The sequence below is a fragment of the Pelodiscus sinensis genome, chromosome 11 (assembly GCF_052426305.1).
Source record: "Pelodiscus sinensis isolate ZL-2025 chromosome 11, ASM5242630v1, whole genome shotgun sequence".
NCBI lineage: Eukaryota > Metazoa > Chordata > Testudines > Trionychidae > Pelodiscus > Pelodiscus sinensis.
The window spans coordinates 6,874,593-6,893,318 of NC_143062.1; the positions used below are offsets into that span (position 1 = coordinate 6,874,593).

The 18,726-nt window shown below is 69.8% G+C and overlaps 2 protein-coding genes across 3 annotated transcripts in view; both read left to right on the plus strand.

Moving 5' to 3' along the window:
• SEMA3B (semaphorin 3B) overlaps positions 1-10,264 on the plus strand; it is a 29,572-nt gene extending 19,308 nt beyond the window's left edge. For both annotated transcript variants that reach the window (XM_075939540.2, XM_075939544.2), the window contains exons 8-18: positions 395-540; positions 689-803; positions 1,661-1,730; positions 2,367-2,511; positions 3,681-3,900; positions 4,359-4,450; positions 4,579-4,620; positions 5,189-5,346; positions 6,657-6,712; positions 7,141-7,280; positions 8,673-10,264. In XM_075939540.2, the coding sequence (XP_075795655.2) occupies positions 395-540; positions 689-803; positions 1,661-1,730; positions 2,367-2,511; positions 3,681-3,900; positions 4,359-4,450; positions 4,579-4,620; positions 5,189-5,346; positions 6,657-6,712; positions 7,141-7,280; positions 8,673-9,065 (1,577 nt within the window). In that variant the 3' untranslated portion in view covers positions 9,066-10,264. The remainder of the gene's footprint in view (positions 1-394; positions 541-688; positions 804-1,660; positions 1,731-2,366; positions 2,512-3,680; positions 3,901-4,358; positions 4,451-4,578; positions 4,621-5,188; positions 5,347-6,656; positions 6,713-7,140; positions 7,281-8,672) is intronic.
• Positions 10,265-13,981: 3,717 nt separating this feature from the next.
• Positions 13,982-18,652, plus strand: LOC102450441 (2'-5'-oligoadenylate synthase 1-like). The gene is made up of 6 exons (XM_075939530.2): positions 13,982-14,210; positions 15,158-15,452; positions 15,671-15,846; positions 16,306-16,538; positions 17,101-17,245; positions 17,761-18,652. The coding sequence occupies exons 1-6, from the start codon at positions 14,046-14,048 to the stop codon at positions 18,244-18,246; spliced, it is 1,500 nt and encodes a 499-aa protein (XP_075795645.2). The 5' UTR covers positions 13,982-14,045; the 3' UTR covers positions 18,247-18,652.
• The last annotated feature ends 74 nt before the right edge of the window (positions 18,653-18,726 follow it).

Here is an 18,726-nt window from a genome sequence, read left to right on the forward strand (position 1 = left end):
CCTAGTGGTGAGAGTCTGCAGGGCCGCCTTTGAGCAGGGCCTGGGGTGAGGCGATGGGGGGGGGGTCTGGCTGCGTAGCCACAGGAGCCCCCCCAGCAGTGTGTGTGCCCCTGATCCCAGACAGGCCCTAGTGCCGTTCCCTGGCAGGGTTGTGTGGGTAATGGTTAGAGCGGTGGCTGTGCGTAACGTTCCCCTCTGGGCCTCAGTTTCCCCATGCAGCGGGGGCTGGGCACCGCCCCCGCGTGTCTCGCCAGGCAGGGCGGGTAGCCAAGCGCGGAAGATTGTGTGCAGGGGCCGAGGGCAGCCGTCTCCCGCTGTGCTTTGTGCCCGAGCTGCTGTCCCGGTGCCGGGCGCCTGCCTGACCCCTCCTCTCCCCCGGTTCTGCCTGGCCCAGAGCCCAAGTTCGTGGACGTGTTCTGGATCCCCGAGAGCGAGAACCCGGACGACGACAAGATCTACTTCTTCTTCCGCGAGACGGCGGTGGAGGGGCAGCCGGGGCTGGGCAAGGCCAGCTTCGCCCGCATCGGCCAGGTCTGCAGGGTGAGCTGCCGTGCCCGCCGGCCAGGACAGTGGGGGCGGGGAGCCCCTCTGCGCTCTGCCTGCGGGGCAGCCCCCCGGTACGTGTGGGGGGGAAGGGAGGGGGTGCCCCTGCCTGGCCTCGCTCAGCCTGTACCCCCCGCCCCCGCAGAATGACCTGGGCGGGCAGCGGAGCCTGGTGAACAAGTGGACGACGTTCCTGAAGGCCAGGCTGGTGTGTGCGGTGCCGGGCAGCGACGGGAGCGACACCTTCTTCGACGAGCTCCGTGAGCGGGGCGGGCGCGGGGGGCTGTGTGCCAGGCACGGCCGTGTCACTGGGCGCCCTGTCTGGGCAGCGGGGGGGCTGTGTGACTGGGGCAGCGAGGGGGCTGTGTGACTGGGGCAGCAGGGGGGGCTGGGGCAGCGGGGGGGCTGTGTCTTGGGGCAGCGGGGGGCTGTGTGCCAGGCATGGCCGTGTCGCTGGGCGCCCTGTCTGGGCAGCGGGGGGGCTGGCTGGGGCAGGGGGGGGGCTGTGACTGGGGCGGGGGGGGGGGCTGTGTGCCTGGCACGGCCGTGTCGCTGGGCGCCCTGTCTGGGCAGCGGGGGGGCTGTGTGACTGGGGGGGGGGGGGGCTGTGTGACTGGGGCGGGGGGGGGGGGGCTGTGTGCCTGGCACGGCCGTGTCGCTGGGCGCCCTGTCTGGGCAGCGGGGGGGCTGTGTGACTGGGGCAGCAGGGGGGCTGTGTGACTGGGGCAGCGAGGGGGCTGTGTGACTGGGGCAGCGGGGGGCTGTGTGACTGGGGCAGCGGGGGGGCTGTGTGTCTTGGGGCAGCGGGGGGCTGTGTGCCAGGCACGGCCGTGTCGCTGGGCGCCCTGTCTGGGCAGCGGGGGGGCTGTGTGACTGGGGCAGGGGGGGGCTGGGGCGGGGGGGCTGTGTGACTGGGGCAGCAGGGGGGCTGTGTGACTGGGGCAGCGAGGGGGCTGTGTGCCAGGCACGGCCGTGTCGCTGGGCGCCCTGTCTGGGCAGCGGTGGGGCTGTGTGACTGGGGCAGCGGGGGGGCTGTGTGACTGGGGCAGCGGGGGGGCTGTGTGTCTGGGGAGGGCGGGGCTGAGCAGTGACACGCCCACCCCTCTGCCACTCACAGGTGACGTCTTCCTGCTGCGAACAAGGGACACACGCAACCCCCTGCTCTATGCTGTCTTCTCCACCTCCAGGTATGGCGCTGCCCCCCCAGCCAGCTCCACGTGGCCCCCCAACACCCACCCCTCAGCCAGCTCCACGTGGCCCCCCAACACCCACCCCTCAGCCAGCTCCACGTGGCCCCCCAACACCCACCCCCCAGCCCCCAGCCCCCCAACACCCACCCCTCAGCCAGCTCCACGTGGCCCCCCAACACCCACCCCCCAGCCAGCTCCACGTGGCCCCCCAACACCCACCCCTCAGCCAGCTCCACGTGGCCCCCCAACACCCACCCCTCAGCCAGCTCCACGTGGCCCCCAACACCCACCCCCCAGCCAGCTCCACGTGGCCCCCCAACACCCACCCCTCAGCCAGCTCCACGTGCGCCCCCATGCCCGACCCCCAGTCAGCTCCACGTGGACCCCCCCAATGCCCGACCCCTTGCACCCACCTCCACATGACCCCCCTGCGTCCTTCCCCCCAGACAGCTCTGCACTGGCCCCCGAGCTTGCCCAGCCTTTGCCAGGGGCACCCACATTCTCTGGCCAGGCTTGGTGCAGGAGACGCTCAGGGGCCAGGCCCCCCGGGCCCGCTCTGACCCCCCCTTCCCCCGCCCCAATGCCCCTTTGCTCCGGGTGCCCCTTACGCTGCGCCTGTTCTCTCGCCCACAGCTCGGTGTTCAGGGGCTCTGCCGTCTGCCTGTACAACATGCACGACATCCGCCGAGCCTTCCTGGGGCCCTTCGCCCACAAGGAGGGGCCCAACTACCAGTGGGTGTCGTACCAGGGCCGTGTGCCCTACCCCCGCCCGGGCATGGTACGTGCTCTGGGCCCAGGGACCGGGGGGTGGGGGCCTCACCCTGCAGCCAGCGGGGATCCAGCCCCCAACCTGCCCTCCACCTGGCGTGGCTGCAGGTCGGGAGTGAGGGGCACCGGCAGGGCTGGGGGGCAGGGCTGGGCTGGGCTGGGGGTTGGGAGTGAGGGGCACTGGCAGGGCTGGGGGGTAAGGCTGGGCTGGCAGGGCTGGGGGTCGGCAGTGAGGGGCACTGGCAGGGCTGGGCTGGGGGTCAGCAGTGAGGGGTGCTGGCAGGGCTGGGGGGCAGGGCTGGGCTGGGGGTTGGCAGTGAGGGGCACTGGCAGGGCTGGCGGTTAGGGCTGGGCTGGCAGGGCTGGGGGTCGGCAGTGAGGGGCACTGGCAGGGCTGGGGGGCTGGGATGGGATGGGGGTCGGCAGTGAGGGGCACTGGCAGGGCTGGGGGGCAGGGCTGGGCTGGGGGTCGGCAGTGAGGGGCAGCAGCAGGGCTGGGGGTCAGGGCTGGGCTGGCAGGGCTGGGGGTCGGCAGTGAGGGGCACTGGCAGGGCTGGGCTGGGGGTCAGCAGTGAGGGGCACTGGCAGGGCTGGGGGGCAGGGCAGGGCTGGGGGTCGGCAGTGAGGGAAACTGACAGGGCTGGGCTGGGGGTCAGCAGTGAGGGGCACTGGCAGGGCTGGGGGGCAGGGCAGGGCTGGGGGTCGGCAGTGAGGGACACTGACAGGGCTGGGCTGGGGGTCAGCAGTGAGGGGCACTGGCAGGGCTGGGGGGCAGGGCTGGGGGGCAGGGCTGGGCTGGCAGGGCTGGGGGTCGGCAGTGAGGGGCACTGGCAGGGCTGGGCTGGGGGTCAGCAGTGAGGGGCACTGGCAGGGCTGGGGGGCAGGGCTGGGCTGGGGGTCGGCAGTGAGGGGCAGCAGCAGGGCTGGGGGGCAGGGCTGGGCTGGCAGGGCTGGGGGTCGGCAGTGAGGGGCACTGGCAGGGCTGGGCTGGGGGTCGGCAGTGAGTGGCACTGGCAGGGCTGGGGGGCAGGGCTGGGCTGGGGGTCGGCAGTGAGGGGCAGCGGCAGGGCAGGGGGAGCAGGGGGCTGTGGGTAGGAGCTGAGGGGCAGCAGAGTCGGGGATACAGTGGCCTGTGGCCCCCCCATTTCTCCAGCTGACCTCCCCCACTCGCCCCCACAGTGCCCCAGCAAAACCTTCGGCACCTTTAGCTCCACCAAGGATTTCCCCGACGACGTGATCCAGTTCGCCCGCAACCACCCGCTCATGGCCAGCCCGGTGCTGCCGCAGGGTCGGCGCCCCGTCTTCCTGCAGACCAGCGGGGACGCCACCTTCACCCGCATCGCCGTGGACCGGGTGACGGCCGCCGACGGGCACTACGACGTCCTCTTCATTGGCACAGGTGCACCCCTCCCTGCTGTCGGGCCCTGAGCCCGGGGCTGCACGTGCCCTGAGCGCCCGGCCTGGGGTTGGGGGGCTTCTGCCCCCTGCAGCTCAGGGACAAATTGGGGGCATGCCGGTGGCTCTGTTCTCCGGCCTGGCACTGGCCTGCTGGGTGAGTCCCTCCTCTGCACCGTGCCTCAGTTTCCCCTCTGAGAATGGGGACGATGATAGTGCCCGGGCTGAGCTGAGGGGGCAACGTGCAGGACTGGGGGACTGTCCCGTCCTTGCTCATGCTGAGTGCTGCCTGTGGCCCTCTGGCTTCCCCCCTTCCCTCGCTGCCCGCCGACAGACCTGGGCGGCTGGCGCTGGGAGCCTGGCCTGTCCTCTTCCCAGCCGGGCGTGCGCGTGGGGAGCTGCCTGGGGCGGGACGTCTGGGCCGTGGGTGTGGCCGTGCCTGTCACCCCTCCCCTCCGGCAGACGTTGGCACGGTGCTGAAGGTGGTCTCGGTGCCCAAGGAGAGCTGGCAGAACATGGAGGAGCTGCTGCTGGAGGAGCTGCAGGTGTTTAAGGTAGGGCAGCGGGCAGGTGCCGGGAGCCTGACCCCACCATCTGCATCGGGGCAGGCTGGCGAAGTCTTGCCCCCCCTTCCACGCTGGGCTCCCCCTTGATGTGCCTCGTGCTCTGCTTGTCTCGGCAGGACTCGTCCCCCGTCACCAGCATGCAGATCTCGTCCAAGCGGGTGAGGAGCCCAGCGGGCGCAGGCGGCATCGGGGAGAAAGCGACGGGGGCTGGGGAACCAGCTGGGGGGCTGCCGGGCGTTGTGCCCGCTGCTGTGCCAGGGGCCCTCTGTGGCGGGATCCAGGGCTGGCACTGCGCCCCTCCTTTGTGGCGGAACAGCCCCTCGCAGCTGGTGCCAGCTGTTGTGAGACCATGGGTAGGGCCCGCTGGGGACTGGTGCCGGGTCCTGGCACCCCTGGGGGCCGAGGAGGAGGAGTCCCATGGCGGGGGCTGGAGGAGGTCTGGGGAGACTCACCCACGTCTTGGCCCCTTATTTGGTGAGCTGCCTGAGCCGGGGCAGCCAGCCGGGGCAGGAGGAACCCTCTGCCCCTGCCCCCAGCTGGTGTGCTGTGCCAGGCCCCCGGGGCTCCCCCTGTGGGAGAGCTGGACTGGCTCTAATGCCTTCCGGGTGCCCTGCTGTGGGTGAAGCTGGGGGGCTTCAGGGCCCCTCCTTTCCCCAGGCTGGTGCCTCCGGTGCCCCCGGGTCTGCCTGGGCGCCGGGTCTGCCCCTGACCGTGGCTCTCCCACAGCAACAGCTCTACGTGGGCTCCGCAACGTCGCTGTCCCAGCTGGCCCTGCACCGCTGCGGGATCTACGGCAAGGGCTGCGCCGAGTGCTGCCTGGCCAGGGACCCCTACTGCGCCTGGAACGGCACCAGCTGCACCCGCTACATGCCCAACACCAAGCGGTGCGTCCCGCCGCGGGCCCTGGCCAGACCGCGCCGAGCCCGCCCCATCCTGCCGAGCCCTCTGTGCCGAGCCCTCCCCTTCCCGCCGAGCCCTCTGTGCCGAGCCCTCCCCTTCCCGCCGAGCCCTCCCCATCCTGCCGAGCCCTCTGTGCCGAGCCCTCCCCTTCCCGCCGAGCCCACCCCATCCTGCTGCGCCCTCTGTGCCCGAGCCCTCTGTGCCGAGCCCTCCCCTTCCCACTGAGCCCTTCCCGCCGCGCCCTCTGTGCCGAGCCCTCCCCTTCCCGCCGAGCCCTCTGTGCCGAGCCCTCCCCTTCCCACCGAGCCCTTCCCTTCCCGCTGCGCCCTCTGTGCCGAGCCCGCCCCATCCCGCTGCGCCCTCTGTGCCGAGCCCTCCCCTTCCCACTGAGCCCTTCCCTTCCTGCCGCGCCCTCTGTGCCGAGCCCTCTGTGCCGCGCCCTCTGTGCTGAGCCCTCCCCTTCCCACCGAGCCCGCCCCATCCTGCTGAGCCCTCTGTGCCAAGCCCTCCCCTTCCCACTGAGCCCTTCCCTTCCCGCCGCGCCCTCTGTGCCGAGCCCTCCCCTTCCCACCGAGCCCTCCCCTTCCCACCGAGCCCTCTGTGTCAAGCCCTCCCCTTCCCACCGAGCCCTCTGGGCCGAGCCCTCCCCTTCCCGCTGAGCCCTTCCCTCCCCTTCCCTCCCCTTCCCTTCCTTTCCTTCCCCTACCTGCCACACCCTCCCCTTCCTGCCGAGCCCTCTGTGCCAATCCCTCCCCTTCCCGCCGATTCCTCTCCTTCCCACCGAGCAGGGAGGCCCTCGCAGCAGCACAGCCAGTGCTGGCTGCATCATCCCCTCCCTGGCTCTGCCGGGCCTGGGGCACGTCTGGCAGAGCTGGTGCTGCCCAGCCTCGTCCCGGCCTGGCTGATGTGGGGAGACCCAGGCTGGGGCAGGCGCCTCCCCTCAGGGCAACAGGCTCCTGGGGTGGCTCTGGCCTCGGTTTCCCCATCTGTGCAATGGGGAGAATGGCCTGGCCCTGCCACCGGGCATGTGGGGAAGCGACGGTACAGAGAGGGAGGTGCCCAGATGCCATGGTGATGGGGGACCAGGTAGGAACAGGCTGACAGCAGTTCAGGACAGGCTAGGGGCTGAGAGAGACACACCCTGTCCTTCCCCTCATGTTTCAGGGCTGGGGGTCCAGCCGGGCATCCAGAGCAGGGTGCCCTGGGCACAAGGAGAGGGTGCCAGTGCCCCGTCTGTCTGTCCATCCATCCCGCTGCACCCCCACCCTCACCCCTCTCCTTGCTCCCCCTACAGGCGCTTTCGGCGGCAGGATGTCCGGAACGGGGACCCCAACACGCTGTGCTCTGGAGGTGAGTGTGCCCCTCCCTGGGCCCGGGTGCCACCTCCGCCCTTGTGTGACACGTCGGGGTCCCCCTGCTCCTGCAGCCCCGTAGCAGCCAGAACAGACTCGTTATCTGCTCAGGCTGGGATTGGGCGTCTGGGTGAGTCAGAGGGAATCACAGCACAGCCAGGTGGGGACCCCGGCCACAGACCAGAGCCCCCCCCCCGCATCACACCCTGCCCCCTCTGCTTGCACACCCTGGCATGAGGAGACACGGGCCCAGGTCACGGCGTGACCCTGCCCGCTCCGGGAGGTGCCTGGGGCACTAGCTCATGCCCGCAGCGTGGCCTGTGAGTCTGGCGTGCTCCTCTGGCCTGCCCAGGGCGCTGTGCCCGCTCTGTGCCACGGGCCACAGGCCCGGGTGTGTTTGCTGACGCGCCCGGTGCCTGCCCGCAGATCCCCACAGCGGCAGCGTGCCGGAGAAGAAGCTGTACGGGGTGGAGGGCAGCAGCGCCTTCCTGGAGTGTGTGCCCAAGTCCCTGCAGGCTCGCGTGCTGTGGACCTACCAGAAAGCCAGCGGCACCCCCAGGAAAGAGGTACGGAGCCTTCCCCCCGCCCGCCGCACTGCGAGGGGCCAGGGGCCGGCCGCGCCAGGCTGCTCAGAGCCAGGGACACGTGCCCAGGCTCCTGGGCCCCTGGGCCCCCAGCCGGGCTGCAGCTGTCCCCCTCCCACTGCGGCTGCGTGTGCGACTCACGGCCACCCCCGCGGGGACCCTCCCGGCTGCACAGACCCTCCGGCCCCAACCCCTCACTCTCCCCCACTGAGCCCCACCTGCCCTGCCTGGCCCCGCCCTGCCACACCTCCCATACCCTGTCCTGCCTGGCACCGCCCTGCCCCGCCTCCCCTGCCTGGCCCCGCTCTGCCCCACCTCCCATGTCCTGCCCTGCCTGGCCCCGCCCTGCCCCGCCTCCCCTGCCTGGCCCCGCCCTGCCCCGCCTCCCTGCCTGGCCCCGCTCTGCCCCGCCTCCCATGCCTGGTCCCGCTCTGCCCCGCCTCCCCTGCCTGGCCCCGCTCTGCCCCGCCTCCCATACCCTGTCCTGCCTGGCACCGCTCTGCCCCGCCTCCCCTGCCTGGCCCCGCTCTGCCCCACCTCCCATGCCCTGCCCTGCCTGGCCCCGCTCTGCCCCGCCTCCCATACCCTGTCCTGCCTGGCCCCGCTCTGCCCCGCCTCCCCTGCCTGGCCCCGCTCTGCCCCACCTCCCATGCCCTCCCCTGCCTGGCCCCGCCCTGCCCCACCTCCCATACCCTGTCCTGCCTGGCACCGCTCTGCCCCGCCTCCCCCCTGCCCCGCCTGCCCTGCCCCCCTGCCCCCCGCCTCCCCGCCCTGCCCCGCCTCCCCTGCCTGGCCCCGCCCTGCCTCCCCTGCCCTGCCCCCTGGCCCCCCCTGCCCCGCCTCCCCTGCCTGGCCCCGCTCTGCCCCACCTCCCATGCCCTGCCCTGCCCCCCGCCCTGCCCCACCTCCCCTGCCTGGCCCCGCTCTGCCCCACCTCCCATACCCTGTCCTGCCTGGCACCGCCCTGCCCCGCCTCCCCTGCCTGGCCCCGCCCTGCCCCGCCTCCCCTGCCTGGCCCCGCCCTGCCCCGCCTCCCCTGCCTGGCCCCGCCCTGCCCCGCCTCCCATGCCCTGCCCTGCCCTGCCCTGCCCTGCCCTGCCTGGCCCCGCCCTGCCCCACCTCCCCTGCCTGGCCCCGCTCTGCCTCGCCTCCCATAACTTGTCCTGCCTGGCACCGCCCTGCCCTGCCCTGCCCTGCCTGGCCCCGCTCTGCCCCGCCTCCCATACCCTGTCCTGCCCTGCCCTGCCCTGCTCATGACTGGCTCCACCCTGCTCGTGCTGGCCCCACCCTCCCCCGCCCAGCCCCGCCCCTCCGTGGGGCCAGCTCTGCCTCGTGCCCCCCTTCCCGGCCCAGCTCTGCTTTTCCCTGGCCCAGGTGCCGCTGGACGAGCGGGTGGTGCAGACGGAGCGGGGCATCCTGCTGCGCAGCGTGGCGCGCCGGGACGCCGGGCTGTACCTGTGCCAGGCCACGGAGCACGGCTTCACGCAGAGCCTGCTGCGCCTCCGGCTGGAGGTGCTGAGCGCCCGGGAGGAGCCGCCCGCCGTGCCGCCCAGCTCCAAGCTGTGGTACCAGGACTTCCTGCAGCTGGTGGACCACCCCAACCTCGGCGCCGTGGACCGGGTCTGCCAGCAGCTGTGGGGCCGCCAGGCCTCCCAGGCCAAGCCCCACAAGTGGAAGCACCTGGAGGAGGCGCGGAGAGCCCGCAAGCGGCGCACCCACGAGCCGCCCCGTGCCGAGAGGGGCCCCCGCAGCGCCGCCACCTGGTGACCTGCCGACTCCCGCTAGGGCCGGCCGGGGGGCCCCACGCGTAGCTAGGGGGGCGGCCACGCCCCTGACCAACCTTCTCCCCCACGGGGCGCAGGGGGCCCGGGCCTGCCCTACAGCCAGGAGCCCAGGCCATGCACCAAAGACCGGAGAGGAGCCGGGACCACGTGCCCGGCACACACTGCGAGGCCCTCCTGGAGCCATGGGCCCCAGCCTGGAGCACCCCCGCGGGGCACATCCGCCCGATGTGTTCCTTCACTTGGCCTCCCCCCGACATCCTGTAACCCAGCCCCCTCCGGCGTGGGGACCCGGCAGGGCAGCTCCGCACTCAGCGCTGCTCGGCGGCCATGGGGCTCCCCGGGACACAACCACCGGTCTATTTATTAACAGACTGTTACTGATGAATGTAAACCCGCTGCGGCCGCGGATCCTGTCTCGCCATGTGGGCGCGATCCTGGCTGGCGGGTGCCGGGACAGGCAGCAGGGGCCCCCCTTGCAGTGGGGGGCAACAGGGAGAGACCCGAGCCCAGCCCTCGCCTCGGAAGCACGGGTAGGGCAGGGTGAGCGCCGGGTGGCCAGGCAGATCTGCCCTGCGGCGCGGGGGTGGCTGGCACCGAAAGGCTGGCGAGGCAGAGCAGCTCACGCCCAGGCCTTTCAGCTGGGCTCTGCCACTGCCCGACCAGGGGGACCTTGACCAAGTCCCTTCACCTCTGCGCCCGCCCACCAAGGCCTGAGGAGCAGCCGGGGCATTGAATCCAGTGGGTGAAATGCTCCTGGCTGGAGCTGCATGTTACCCCGTTAGGCCTGGGCCCCATCTGGCCCCGCCCACACTGAGATGGGGCGTGTGGATCAGCAGGCCATCGAACCGGCGCCTTGTCCCCGAGGCTGAGATTTCAGCCAGACCCACGGGGCAGGCGGCCACGGAGCAGCTTCCAAAGCTCCTGCCTGCATGGCCGGATCTCTGGGCCCGGGGCGGGGCCGTGGGCGAGCAAAGAGCAAAGTGCTGTGGGCCCCGGGAGCCAGCCGGCGGGCGTGGGTGGCGCAGGGCGGGAGGACGGCCAAGCCGGAGAGCAGGGCTGCAGAAGGAAGGCGCGGGCCAGGCCCACCCCGGTGCTGTGAGCTCGGCCCCGGGGCTGGGCACAGAACTGGACCCGCCCGGCGGGACTGTATTAAATTAACACAATAAAAGCAGCTGATGAACCTCCAGCGGCTGGTTTCTGGAGGGCCCCTGGGACCGGCTCTGCGCCTGCCGGGGGGCGGGGACGTGGAGTCAGCCAGGACCGAACCTGGGGCGGGTAGACGCTGCAGGGCTCTGGCAGGCTCAGGGGCCGGGCGGGGGCCAGAGCAGCAGGCCCTGGGGGTGTAGCGCCCCCTGCTGCACACACGCTGCCATCCCATTGGCTCCAACATGAGCCCCAGGCCCCGGAGGGTTGGGGGGAGCTGGGCAGGGGCCGGGAAGCAGAGCGAAGGGCACCCCGGGGCAGGGCTGGCTGGGTCCTGAAGCCTGCAGCTGCCCAGGCTCGGTGGGGCTGGTGCCTGCCTGTGACTGGTCCCAGCGGCACTAGCAGCCCCCTCTGTGTGGTGGGGGACACGCCCCCCTGCTGAGAGTGGCAGAGCCCGGCTCAGGGCCTGGGTTCTAGACTGGCCCATGGCAGGGACCCTGCCCATGGTGGATCCCTCCATCTGTCTCCCCACAGCATGGGGCTGGGCACGGTCCCTCTCCAGGCCTGGGGTCGCACCGGGGGAAAGGAGGGGCCCTCCCCCTCCTCTGCTCATCCGGCTGCAGGGCTTGGGGGGCTGGATCACCCCACACCTGGTGGGCGCTGGGCCCAGCTGCTACAGAGGGCAGGAGAGCTGAGACACCCCAGGTACACCTGCCCCACAGGCACGGGCCAGGCCTGCGCTGTGGGGTCGGGAGCAAGGGGCCAGGCAGAGCCAGGGTGCAGCTCCTGGGCCTGGCACCGCATCCAGGGCGACGCATTGGCCTCCCTGCCCCTCACTCCATCTCCCCCCATCCCTGCTGCTGGCACTGGCCTCCCTGCGCCCCACAGAGCACTCCCCTACCCCGTCTCCCGTTGCCCCATCTCCCCCCTGTCCCTGTGGGAATGGCCACAGCCACTCAGCACCCCTCACCACCACCCCTCCCCCTCGCCCCCCACAGCCACTCAGCACCCCTCACCACCACCCCTCCCCCTCGCCCCCCACAGCCACTCAGCACCCCTCACCGCCACCCCTCCCCCTCGCCCCCCACAGCCACTCAGCACCCCTCACCGCCACCCCTCCCCCTCGCCCTCCACACACCCACAGCCACTCAGCACCCCTCACCGCCACCCCTCCCCCTCGCCCCCCACAGCCACTCAGCACCCCTCACCGCCACCCCTCCCCCTCGCCCCCCACAGCCACTCAGCACCCCTCACCGCCCCCCTCCCCCTCGCCCCCCACAGCCACTCAGCACCCCTCACCGCCACCCCTCCCCCTCGCCCCCCACAGCCACTCAGCACCCCTCACCGCCACCCCTCCCCTTTGCCCCCCACAGCCACTCAGCACCCCTCACCAGCCACTCCCCCCTCCCCCTCGCCCCCCACAGCCACTCAGCACCCCTCACCGCCCCCCTCCCCCTCGCCCCCCACAGCCACTCAGCACCCCTCACCGCCACCCCTCCCCCTCGCCCCCCACAGCCACTCAGCACCCCTCACCGCCACCCCTCCCCCTCGCCCCCCACAGCCACTCAGCACCCCTCACCGCCCTCCCTCTGCCCCCCACAGCCACTGAGCACCCCTCACCGCCACCCCTCCCCCTCGCCCCCCACAGCCACTCAGCACCCCTCACTGCCACCCCTACCCCCACCCCCCACAGCCACTCAGCACCCCTCACCACCACCCCTCCCCTCACCGCCCCCACAGCCACTCAGCACCCCTCACCACCACCCCTCCCCTCACCGCCCCCACAGCCACTCAGCACCCCTCACCGCCCCCCCGCCTCCCATAGCCACTTAGCACCCCTCGCCTCTACCCACCTTTCCTTCCCCACCACTGCCCCTTCTCTGTCCATCCCCTTCACAGCTGCTCTCTCTTGTTGCCCCCCCACTTCCTGCTCCACCCCGTTCCCCCCACAGCGCTCTCAGCCCCTGCCGGACCCTGCATTGGCCGGGCGGGTGACTCAGGGCAGGGCAAAGCCCCGTCACAGGCCTGTTCAGCGCCCTGTGCACCCCGGCAGGGCCAGGCCTTGGCCAGGAGTGTGGCCCCCAGCTCCCCTGGCTCCCCGAGCCCCCGTCACCAGCTCTGTGGGGTACACGTTTGGCTGCTGCCCCGCCTCCCACCCGTGGGGCTGTCGGACGGGTCATGCCCAGCCCAAGCGGTCGCACCAGGGTCGCCTTGGTGTTACGGCCCATGTAGGCCCCCCTGATAGTGCCCTGGGGGGGGCGAAACAACCGGCACCCCCCGCCCTGGGGCAGCAGCTCTGATGGGCAGGGTGCAGGGTCCCAATGGCCCCGGGACAGGACGGTGCATTGGCGGCAGGACACCAGCCCCCTCGGACCTGGCAGGGGCTGGGACGGGCCCGAGGCTGCCGGGTGGCCAGTGGGACGGGCTGGGGCGAAGGGCGGCCGGGGCCCATGGTGGGAGCACCGCCCGGGTGCCCGCTGCCCTGACCTCTGGCGCCAGGGGCCACTGCCCGTGTGGGAACGGCAGCCCGCCTGGCGCAGGGTCCCTGGCTCCGGTCGTACACCCAGACTGGCCTGTTTCCCTGGGCCCACGTGTGGGGCAGGGCCCAGCCTGGTGCTGCCCTGCGGCTCTCGGGCCCCAGGGACGGTGCGGGGTGGAGAATCACCATGGGGCAGGGCTGCCCCAATCTGCCCTCTCCCTGACCCTTCGTGCCCAGTCGGCAGGGGGGCAGCGCCCCTACACTGGGGCGGGGGAAGGGGCTTGGGCAGCAAGGACCTGCCATGGACATGAGCCCCTCGGCCTGGCTCCAGGGCGCCCGCTCTCTGGCTGCCCACGGCTCCTGGCAGCCGGTGCCACCATCTGCACCGCTCAGCTTCCCTCCGGCCCCGGCCAGGCAGGTGCAGGGCAGAGATGGAAAGGGAATGTGATGCGGGGGGGGGGGGGGGGGGGTGTGACGGTGACGCTGGCCCCTCCCTGACAGTTTCGATTCTCCATTCTCCAGCAGAAAGGAAAATGAAACCGGGGAACTCCCTCCACCACCACCCCCCCCCCCGCTCTGCGCCTGCCAGTTAAGGTGGCCTCAGGGTGCAGGCCCAAAGCGTTCCCCTGGATGCTTCTGTGCCCTGACTCCCGCAGGGGGATGCATCCCCCCACACCGCTCTCCTGTTTGGCCAGTTCCTCCTGCCAGGCCTGGGAATGCCACTCAGCCGGGGGGGTGGGGCGCTGGGCCCAGGGCCCCTCACCAGCCGGCCGGCCTGTGGGCCCCTGCGGCTGCTCGGTGTCGGGGTGCCCAGGTGGGTCCGATTGACTCCTAGATTCCTGTGGCCTCCCTGCCCAGCCCAACCGCGGGCGCAGACCGGCCAGCCGAGCGTCGGGTCTTGCTTTTAAAAGGGGCAGGGCCGGAGAACCCCCAGCCCCTTTGGTGAGCTGGTACTTGCCCTGCTGGGGCAGTTCTGTGACCCTGGGTCCCCGCCATTCTGGGAACACAGCTCCGGTCAGTGTCACTCAGGCAGGGAGAGGGGCAGAAACTCAGCCTAGGGGCTGGCATGGACGCGCTCCCCAACCAGGCCTAGGGGCCCCCAGCCGGGACCCCAGCAGCTGGGGATGGGGGTGTGCACTGGGCAGCCCCCGGTTTCCCTCCTGGCCCCTGCCCAGCAGGTGGCTGGTGGGGAATCCCAGCCCTGTAGCCAGGCCACCTTAACAAGCTCAGTCTGACGCCATCCACAGGGGAGGAGGCGGGTGGGGCTGTGCCCGGGTTGCTTAAAAGCAGCAGCAGCGGCAGTGTCAGAGACAGGCAGGAGCAGGGAGCCAAGCTGCAGAGATGGAGCTGTACAAGGTGCCCGCCGGCTCGCTGGATACCTGGATCATGGAGAACCTCCAGCCCAGCGAGGAGTTCCGGCTGCAGGTGAAGGACACCGTCCGGCGGCTCTGTGATTTCCTGAAGGAGACGTGCTTCGAGGACATCAAGCTGCTCAAGACGGTGAAGGTGAGGCTGGGCTGGACCGGGTGCTCGCCAGGGCTCCTTTCAGAAGGGGAGGGCGTGCGTCCAGGACTGGGCAAGCCAAACGCTCCGCGGCGCGGTCCGAGAGCCAGCCGGGCTCCCAAATCCAACCTGGCTGCCAGCTTGCTGGTGGGGTCGGCGCAGGTTTAGCCCAGGATCCTGTCTGGGACAGGGACCTCCAGCGGCTTCAGAGGAAGGCACAAGAGACCCCCTTGCGGACAATTGGACCAACCTTTGCCAGGAGGGGAAGTTTCTTCCTGCCCACAGACTGCTAGCGGCCAGTGCAGCTCTGAAGCATGAGGGTTTGTCTCCCTTGGGCATGTCCCTTCCTGCCAAATGCACACGGGACGTGCTCGTTATCCTGCGGCCTGGGCTGAGACGCTCGCGGCCTCACTGAGCAACATCCGCGGGGTAACGATTTACTGGGGCACCAAAAATACCTCCCAGCTCTTTCCAATGTGGTGCCTTCTAATCTAGCACTATTAGGCAGGGTATCCATCGGCCTTCTCTGACCCAGTGGCTCTCAGCACTCCCCTTTACCAGCCCCAGGACGGGATGTTCATACAATCCCCCCCTCTATCCCATTTATTATGTCTAATCAAATTACACTGGCAGAGAGCTCTTGAGGTTGCAACTCAAACATTCAGAAATGCCAGTGTTAAGGTCACCTGTTTAACCTTAACTCAGCCCCATTGTGCAGATGCATTACAGTACAGCCTTTAAAGACAGGATCCCCTATTATTTGTGCCATAGGGCGCTGCCTCACTCAGTGCACAGGGAGGACTTGCTCTAGGGGGACTCGGGGCATGTAGTGAAGGCGAGGGCTGTCTGCGGCCCCTCCTGAACGTACAGCAGTCGGAAGATGTGGGACTCTGCGCCCTGGGGGCGTCGCGAGGGCAGCACGATGAGCGAATGCTTCTGTTCCCTGGCAGGGCGGCTCGGCAGGCAAGGGGACGGCCCTGAAGAACAAGTCGGACGCAGATCTGGTCCTGTTCCTCAGCTGCTTCTCCAGCTACCAGGACCAGGCGGAGAAGCGCGCGGCCGTGCTGAGCACCATGGAGCAGAAGCTGAACCGGTGCTGGCAGAGCATCACCTACAGTATGGACGTGGAGCTCTCGACACCGAAGAGGAAGGGCGTCTGCCCGCGCTCGCTCTCCATCACCATCCAGTCGAAGAAGCGGCAGGAATCCATCGAGGTGGACATGCTCCCGGCCTATGATGCCTTAGGTAGGGACCGCGGATCCCTGCCCCTCAGCCTGGCCCCCTGAGCCCCAGGAGCCTCATGGGGCCTGGGGTTTGTCCTGAGAGCTCCTGGGAACAAGGGTGCGCCTTGTGCATGGACATGGGACAGGCCGCCCCTCGGAACCCCCGGGCACACACTCCCCTGGCACCAACTGGGCAGGAGTCCCGAGCTGGCCCACTGTGACCCTTCCCTCCCCCTCCAGGGTATGTGACTCGAGGCACCAAGCCCTCTCCCCAGATCTACGAGGCGCTGATCCGGACCGGCGCCGGGCCCGGGGAGTTCTGCACCTCCTTCACTGAGCTGCAGAGGGACTTCGTGAAGCGGCGCCCGGCCAAACTCAAGAACTTGCTGCGGCTGGTAAAGCACTGGTACAAAGAGGTGAGGAGCCCGCGCTACCCACTGTCTCTCACTGCCTGTCAGATGCAGAGGTCTCCCTGCAGCAAGAGGGGGAGGTCCCCCTCAGGTAGACCCCTTGGCTTCCCAGAGGCTGTCTTGGCTTTGGCTGCTCTTTTCCTAGCCCGCTGGAAGTGGGGTAACACGGGGATCCTTCTGTTTCAGAAGCACGGACCCCTGCCCCCTATACTAACGGAGAATCCCCACTTGTGTTAGCAATATAGGGCCTTGACACACAGCTGAGCAGCTTGGATTCCACATACGCACTAGTTGGTTCACGGTGCCCCGGTTCACCTTCCCCAGCCCCTGCTAAGCACCCAAGGGTGTGGGCAGAGCACAGGGTGTAGGCTGGGGGGGACCACACCTGGCCATGCAGCAACAGAGATTTGAGGCTCCGTACTCCCACTTCATGTCTCAGGCTGGTTTCCCCCGTTGCTTTCCCAGCTTTCCCAGAGGGTGTCGGGTTTGCCAGCCAAATACGCCCTGGAGCTGCTGACCATCTACGCCTGGGAGAGCGGCACTCGGGAGGCAGAGAACTTCAGCACCGCTGAGGGGTTCCGGACGGTGATGGAGCTGCTGGTCCGGTACCGCGAGCTCTGCGTCTACTGGACTGAATTCTACGACCTCACGTCCCCCGTGATAGGGCCCCATGTCAAACGGCTGCTGCAGGCGCCACGGTGAGACCCCGTCTGCTCCTCCCGCCCCTGCATGGCTCATGCACACCAGCCTGCCTTCCTGGGGGGGGGGTCTGTCGGACCTGGGGACAAACGGGCAGCGTCTCTCCGCCTGCCCCCGCGGTTACACTCAGCACCAGTGCAGCAGTGGGGCCGACAGCCTACGGCCCGCAGCATGACCTGCTCGAGGTGGAGCCAGGCTGCCCTGGGGGGCGTACACTGCCAGGGAGCCCCCAGCCCCATGGAGCTCACCGGCCAAACCCCATTAACTGCAGGGAGAGGGGTTCCACTGGGCAGCAGCCTTCTGATGGAGGACGGGTGGGGCGCTCACAGCCTGGCACATGCATGTCACCTACTTTGCCACCATTACCCATGCCTCAGTTTCCCCAGGGGCACGGTGGGAATGAGGACACTGAAGGCGTGAGGGCTTGTGAGTGCGTGTGGCATCCGGCAACACCCTGGGCTGGCAGTGGCGGCAGGCCAGGGCAGAGAGCAGAGCTCCCGGCCACGGGGCAGTTGCTCAGCGAGGAGCCATTGACAGAAAGAACCCATTGTGTGTTTGCAGCCCCGTGATCCTGGATCCAGCCGACCCAACAGGAACCCTGGGGCGGGACAAGAAGTGGGACCTGCTGGCGAAAGAAGCGGCTGTCTGCCGGGACAAGCTGTGCTGCAAGAACGGCCTCGCCCCCATCCGCTGCTGGGACGTGCAGGTACCCACGGCTCGCGGGGCCACGTCCCACAGCTGCCTCTCAGAGCCTCCCCACCATGCAGTAGCTGGCAGCTCCTGCTGTGGCCTATGTTCCTGCCCCCTCCCCACAACGCCCCCTGCTGGAAAAGGCTGGGACTGGAGGAGCCAGGAGGCCCCCTCCACCCAGTGCTCCTCCCCCTCCCCACAGCACCCCCTGCTGGGACGGGCTGGGGCTGGAGTAGCTGGGACCCCCCCCAGCCAGCATTCTGTCCCTCCCCACAGCGCCCCCTGCTGGGAAAGGCTGGGACTGGAGTAGCTGGGACCCCCCCCCCAGCCAGCATTCTGTCCCCTCCCCACAGTGCCCCCTGCTGGAAGAGGCTGGGACTGGAGAAGCCAGCCAGGGCCCTGCTCCCCTCTCTGATGGCCCCAGAGCTGCAGGAAACGTTCCTGTTGGGCTCCCACTCCCACACCAGGCTGCTGCTGCCCCACTGGGCAGTCTGAGCCCTGCTCACCCCCCTCTCCCTGTCTCTCTTGCAGCCAGCCAGACCCGGGCAGGTGATGGTGACGCAGCTCTCCGGGGTCAGCCTGGCCCTGCAGCTGAGCCCCTTCACTACCTTCTGGGAGGTTAAGGAGGAGCTCGAGCGAGCCTGGAGCATCTCTCCCTACATGCAGCGCCTGGCCCTGCGGGAGCCCCGCCTGGCCAACCAGCCGCTGCCTGACGACACCACGCTGGCATCCCACGGCATCTTCGACAGCACCGCGCTGCTGCTGCTGGTAACCGAGCCCCAGGAGATGCAGATCTTCGTCAAGGCCCACAACGGCAGAACCTCCGTCTATGACGTCCGCGCCAATGACACCGTGCTGAGCTTGAAGACGCGGGTGGAGAATCAGACGGGGGTCCACGCCAGCCAGCAGCGCCTGACGTACGACACCAAAGAGCTGCAGGACGACCACACGCTCGCCCATTACAGGATCCGGAGCCAGAGCACAATCTTCCTGCTTTTGCGCCTTAGAGGGGGGTAGGGCGCTCCCTGGCCCCCCGGAACTGCATCTCCTCTGGCAGGCGTCTGCTGGGTTCCAGGAGGGAGAGCAGCACAGAGGAGACCGCAGCTGGCAGGTCTCTGTTTCCCAAGAACTATTGTGTGAAATCTAATGCCCCCGCTTCCAGAATCAGCCATGTTTTCCATCGCGCAGGCCCATCCCCGCACCTCCTGCCACAACTCCCAGAAGCTGGTTTCCCTTGCCCGCCCCATGCCCCTCTCGGGAGGCCTGGCCCCCACGCAGAGATGAGTGCTGGCCGCCCACCAGACACTTGTTCCTTAGTCCTGTTGTTCTAGCCCCCTTCCTTCTCCACCCCCGCCGCTCTGCTCTGTCGCCATCTCCATTACCGTGTGTGCCGCTTGTCATCCGAAATAAACAGCTGCCGTGAGCCCTGGCTCCCGAGTCTTGTGTCCATGGCACGCGAGTCCCATCTGCCCCACGGATACAGCCAGCCGGGGGTCC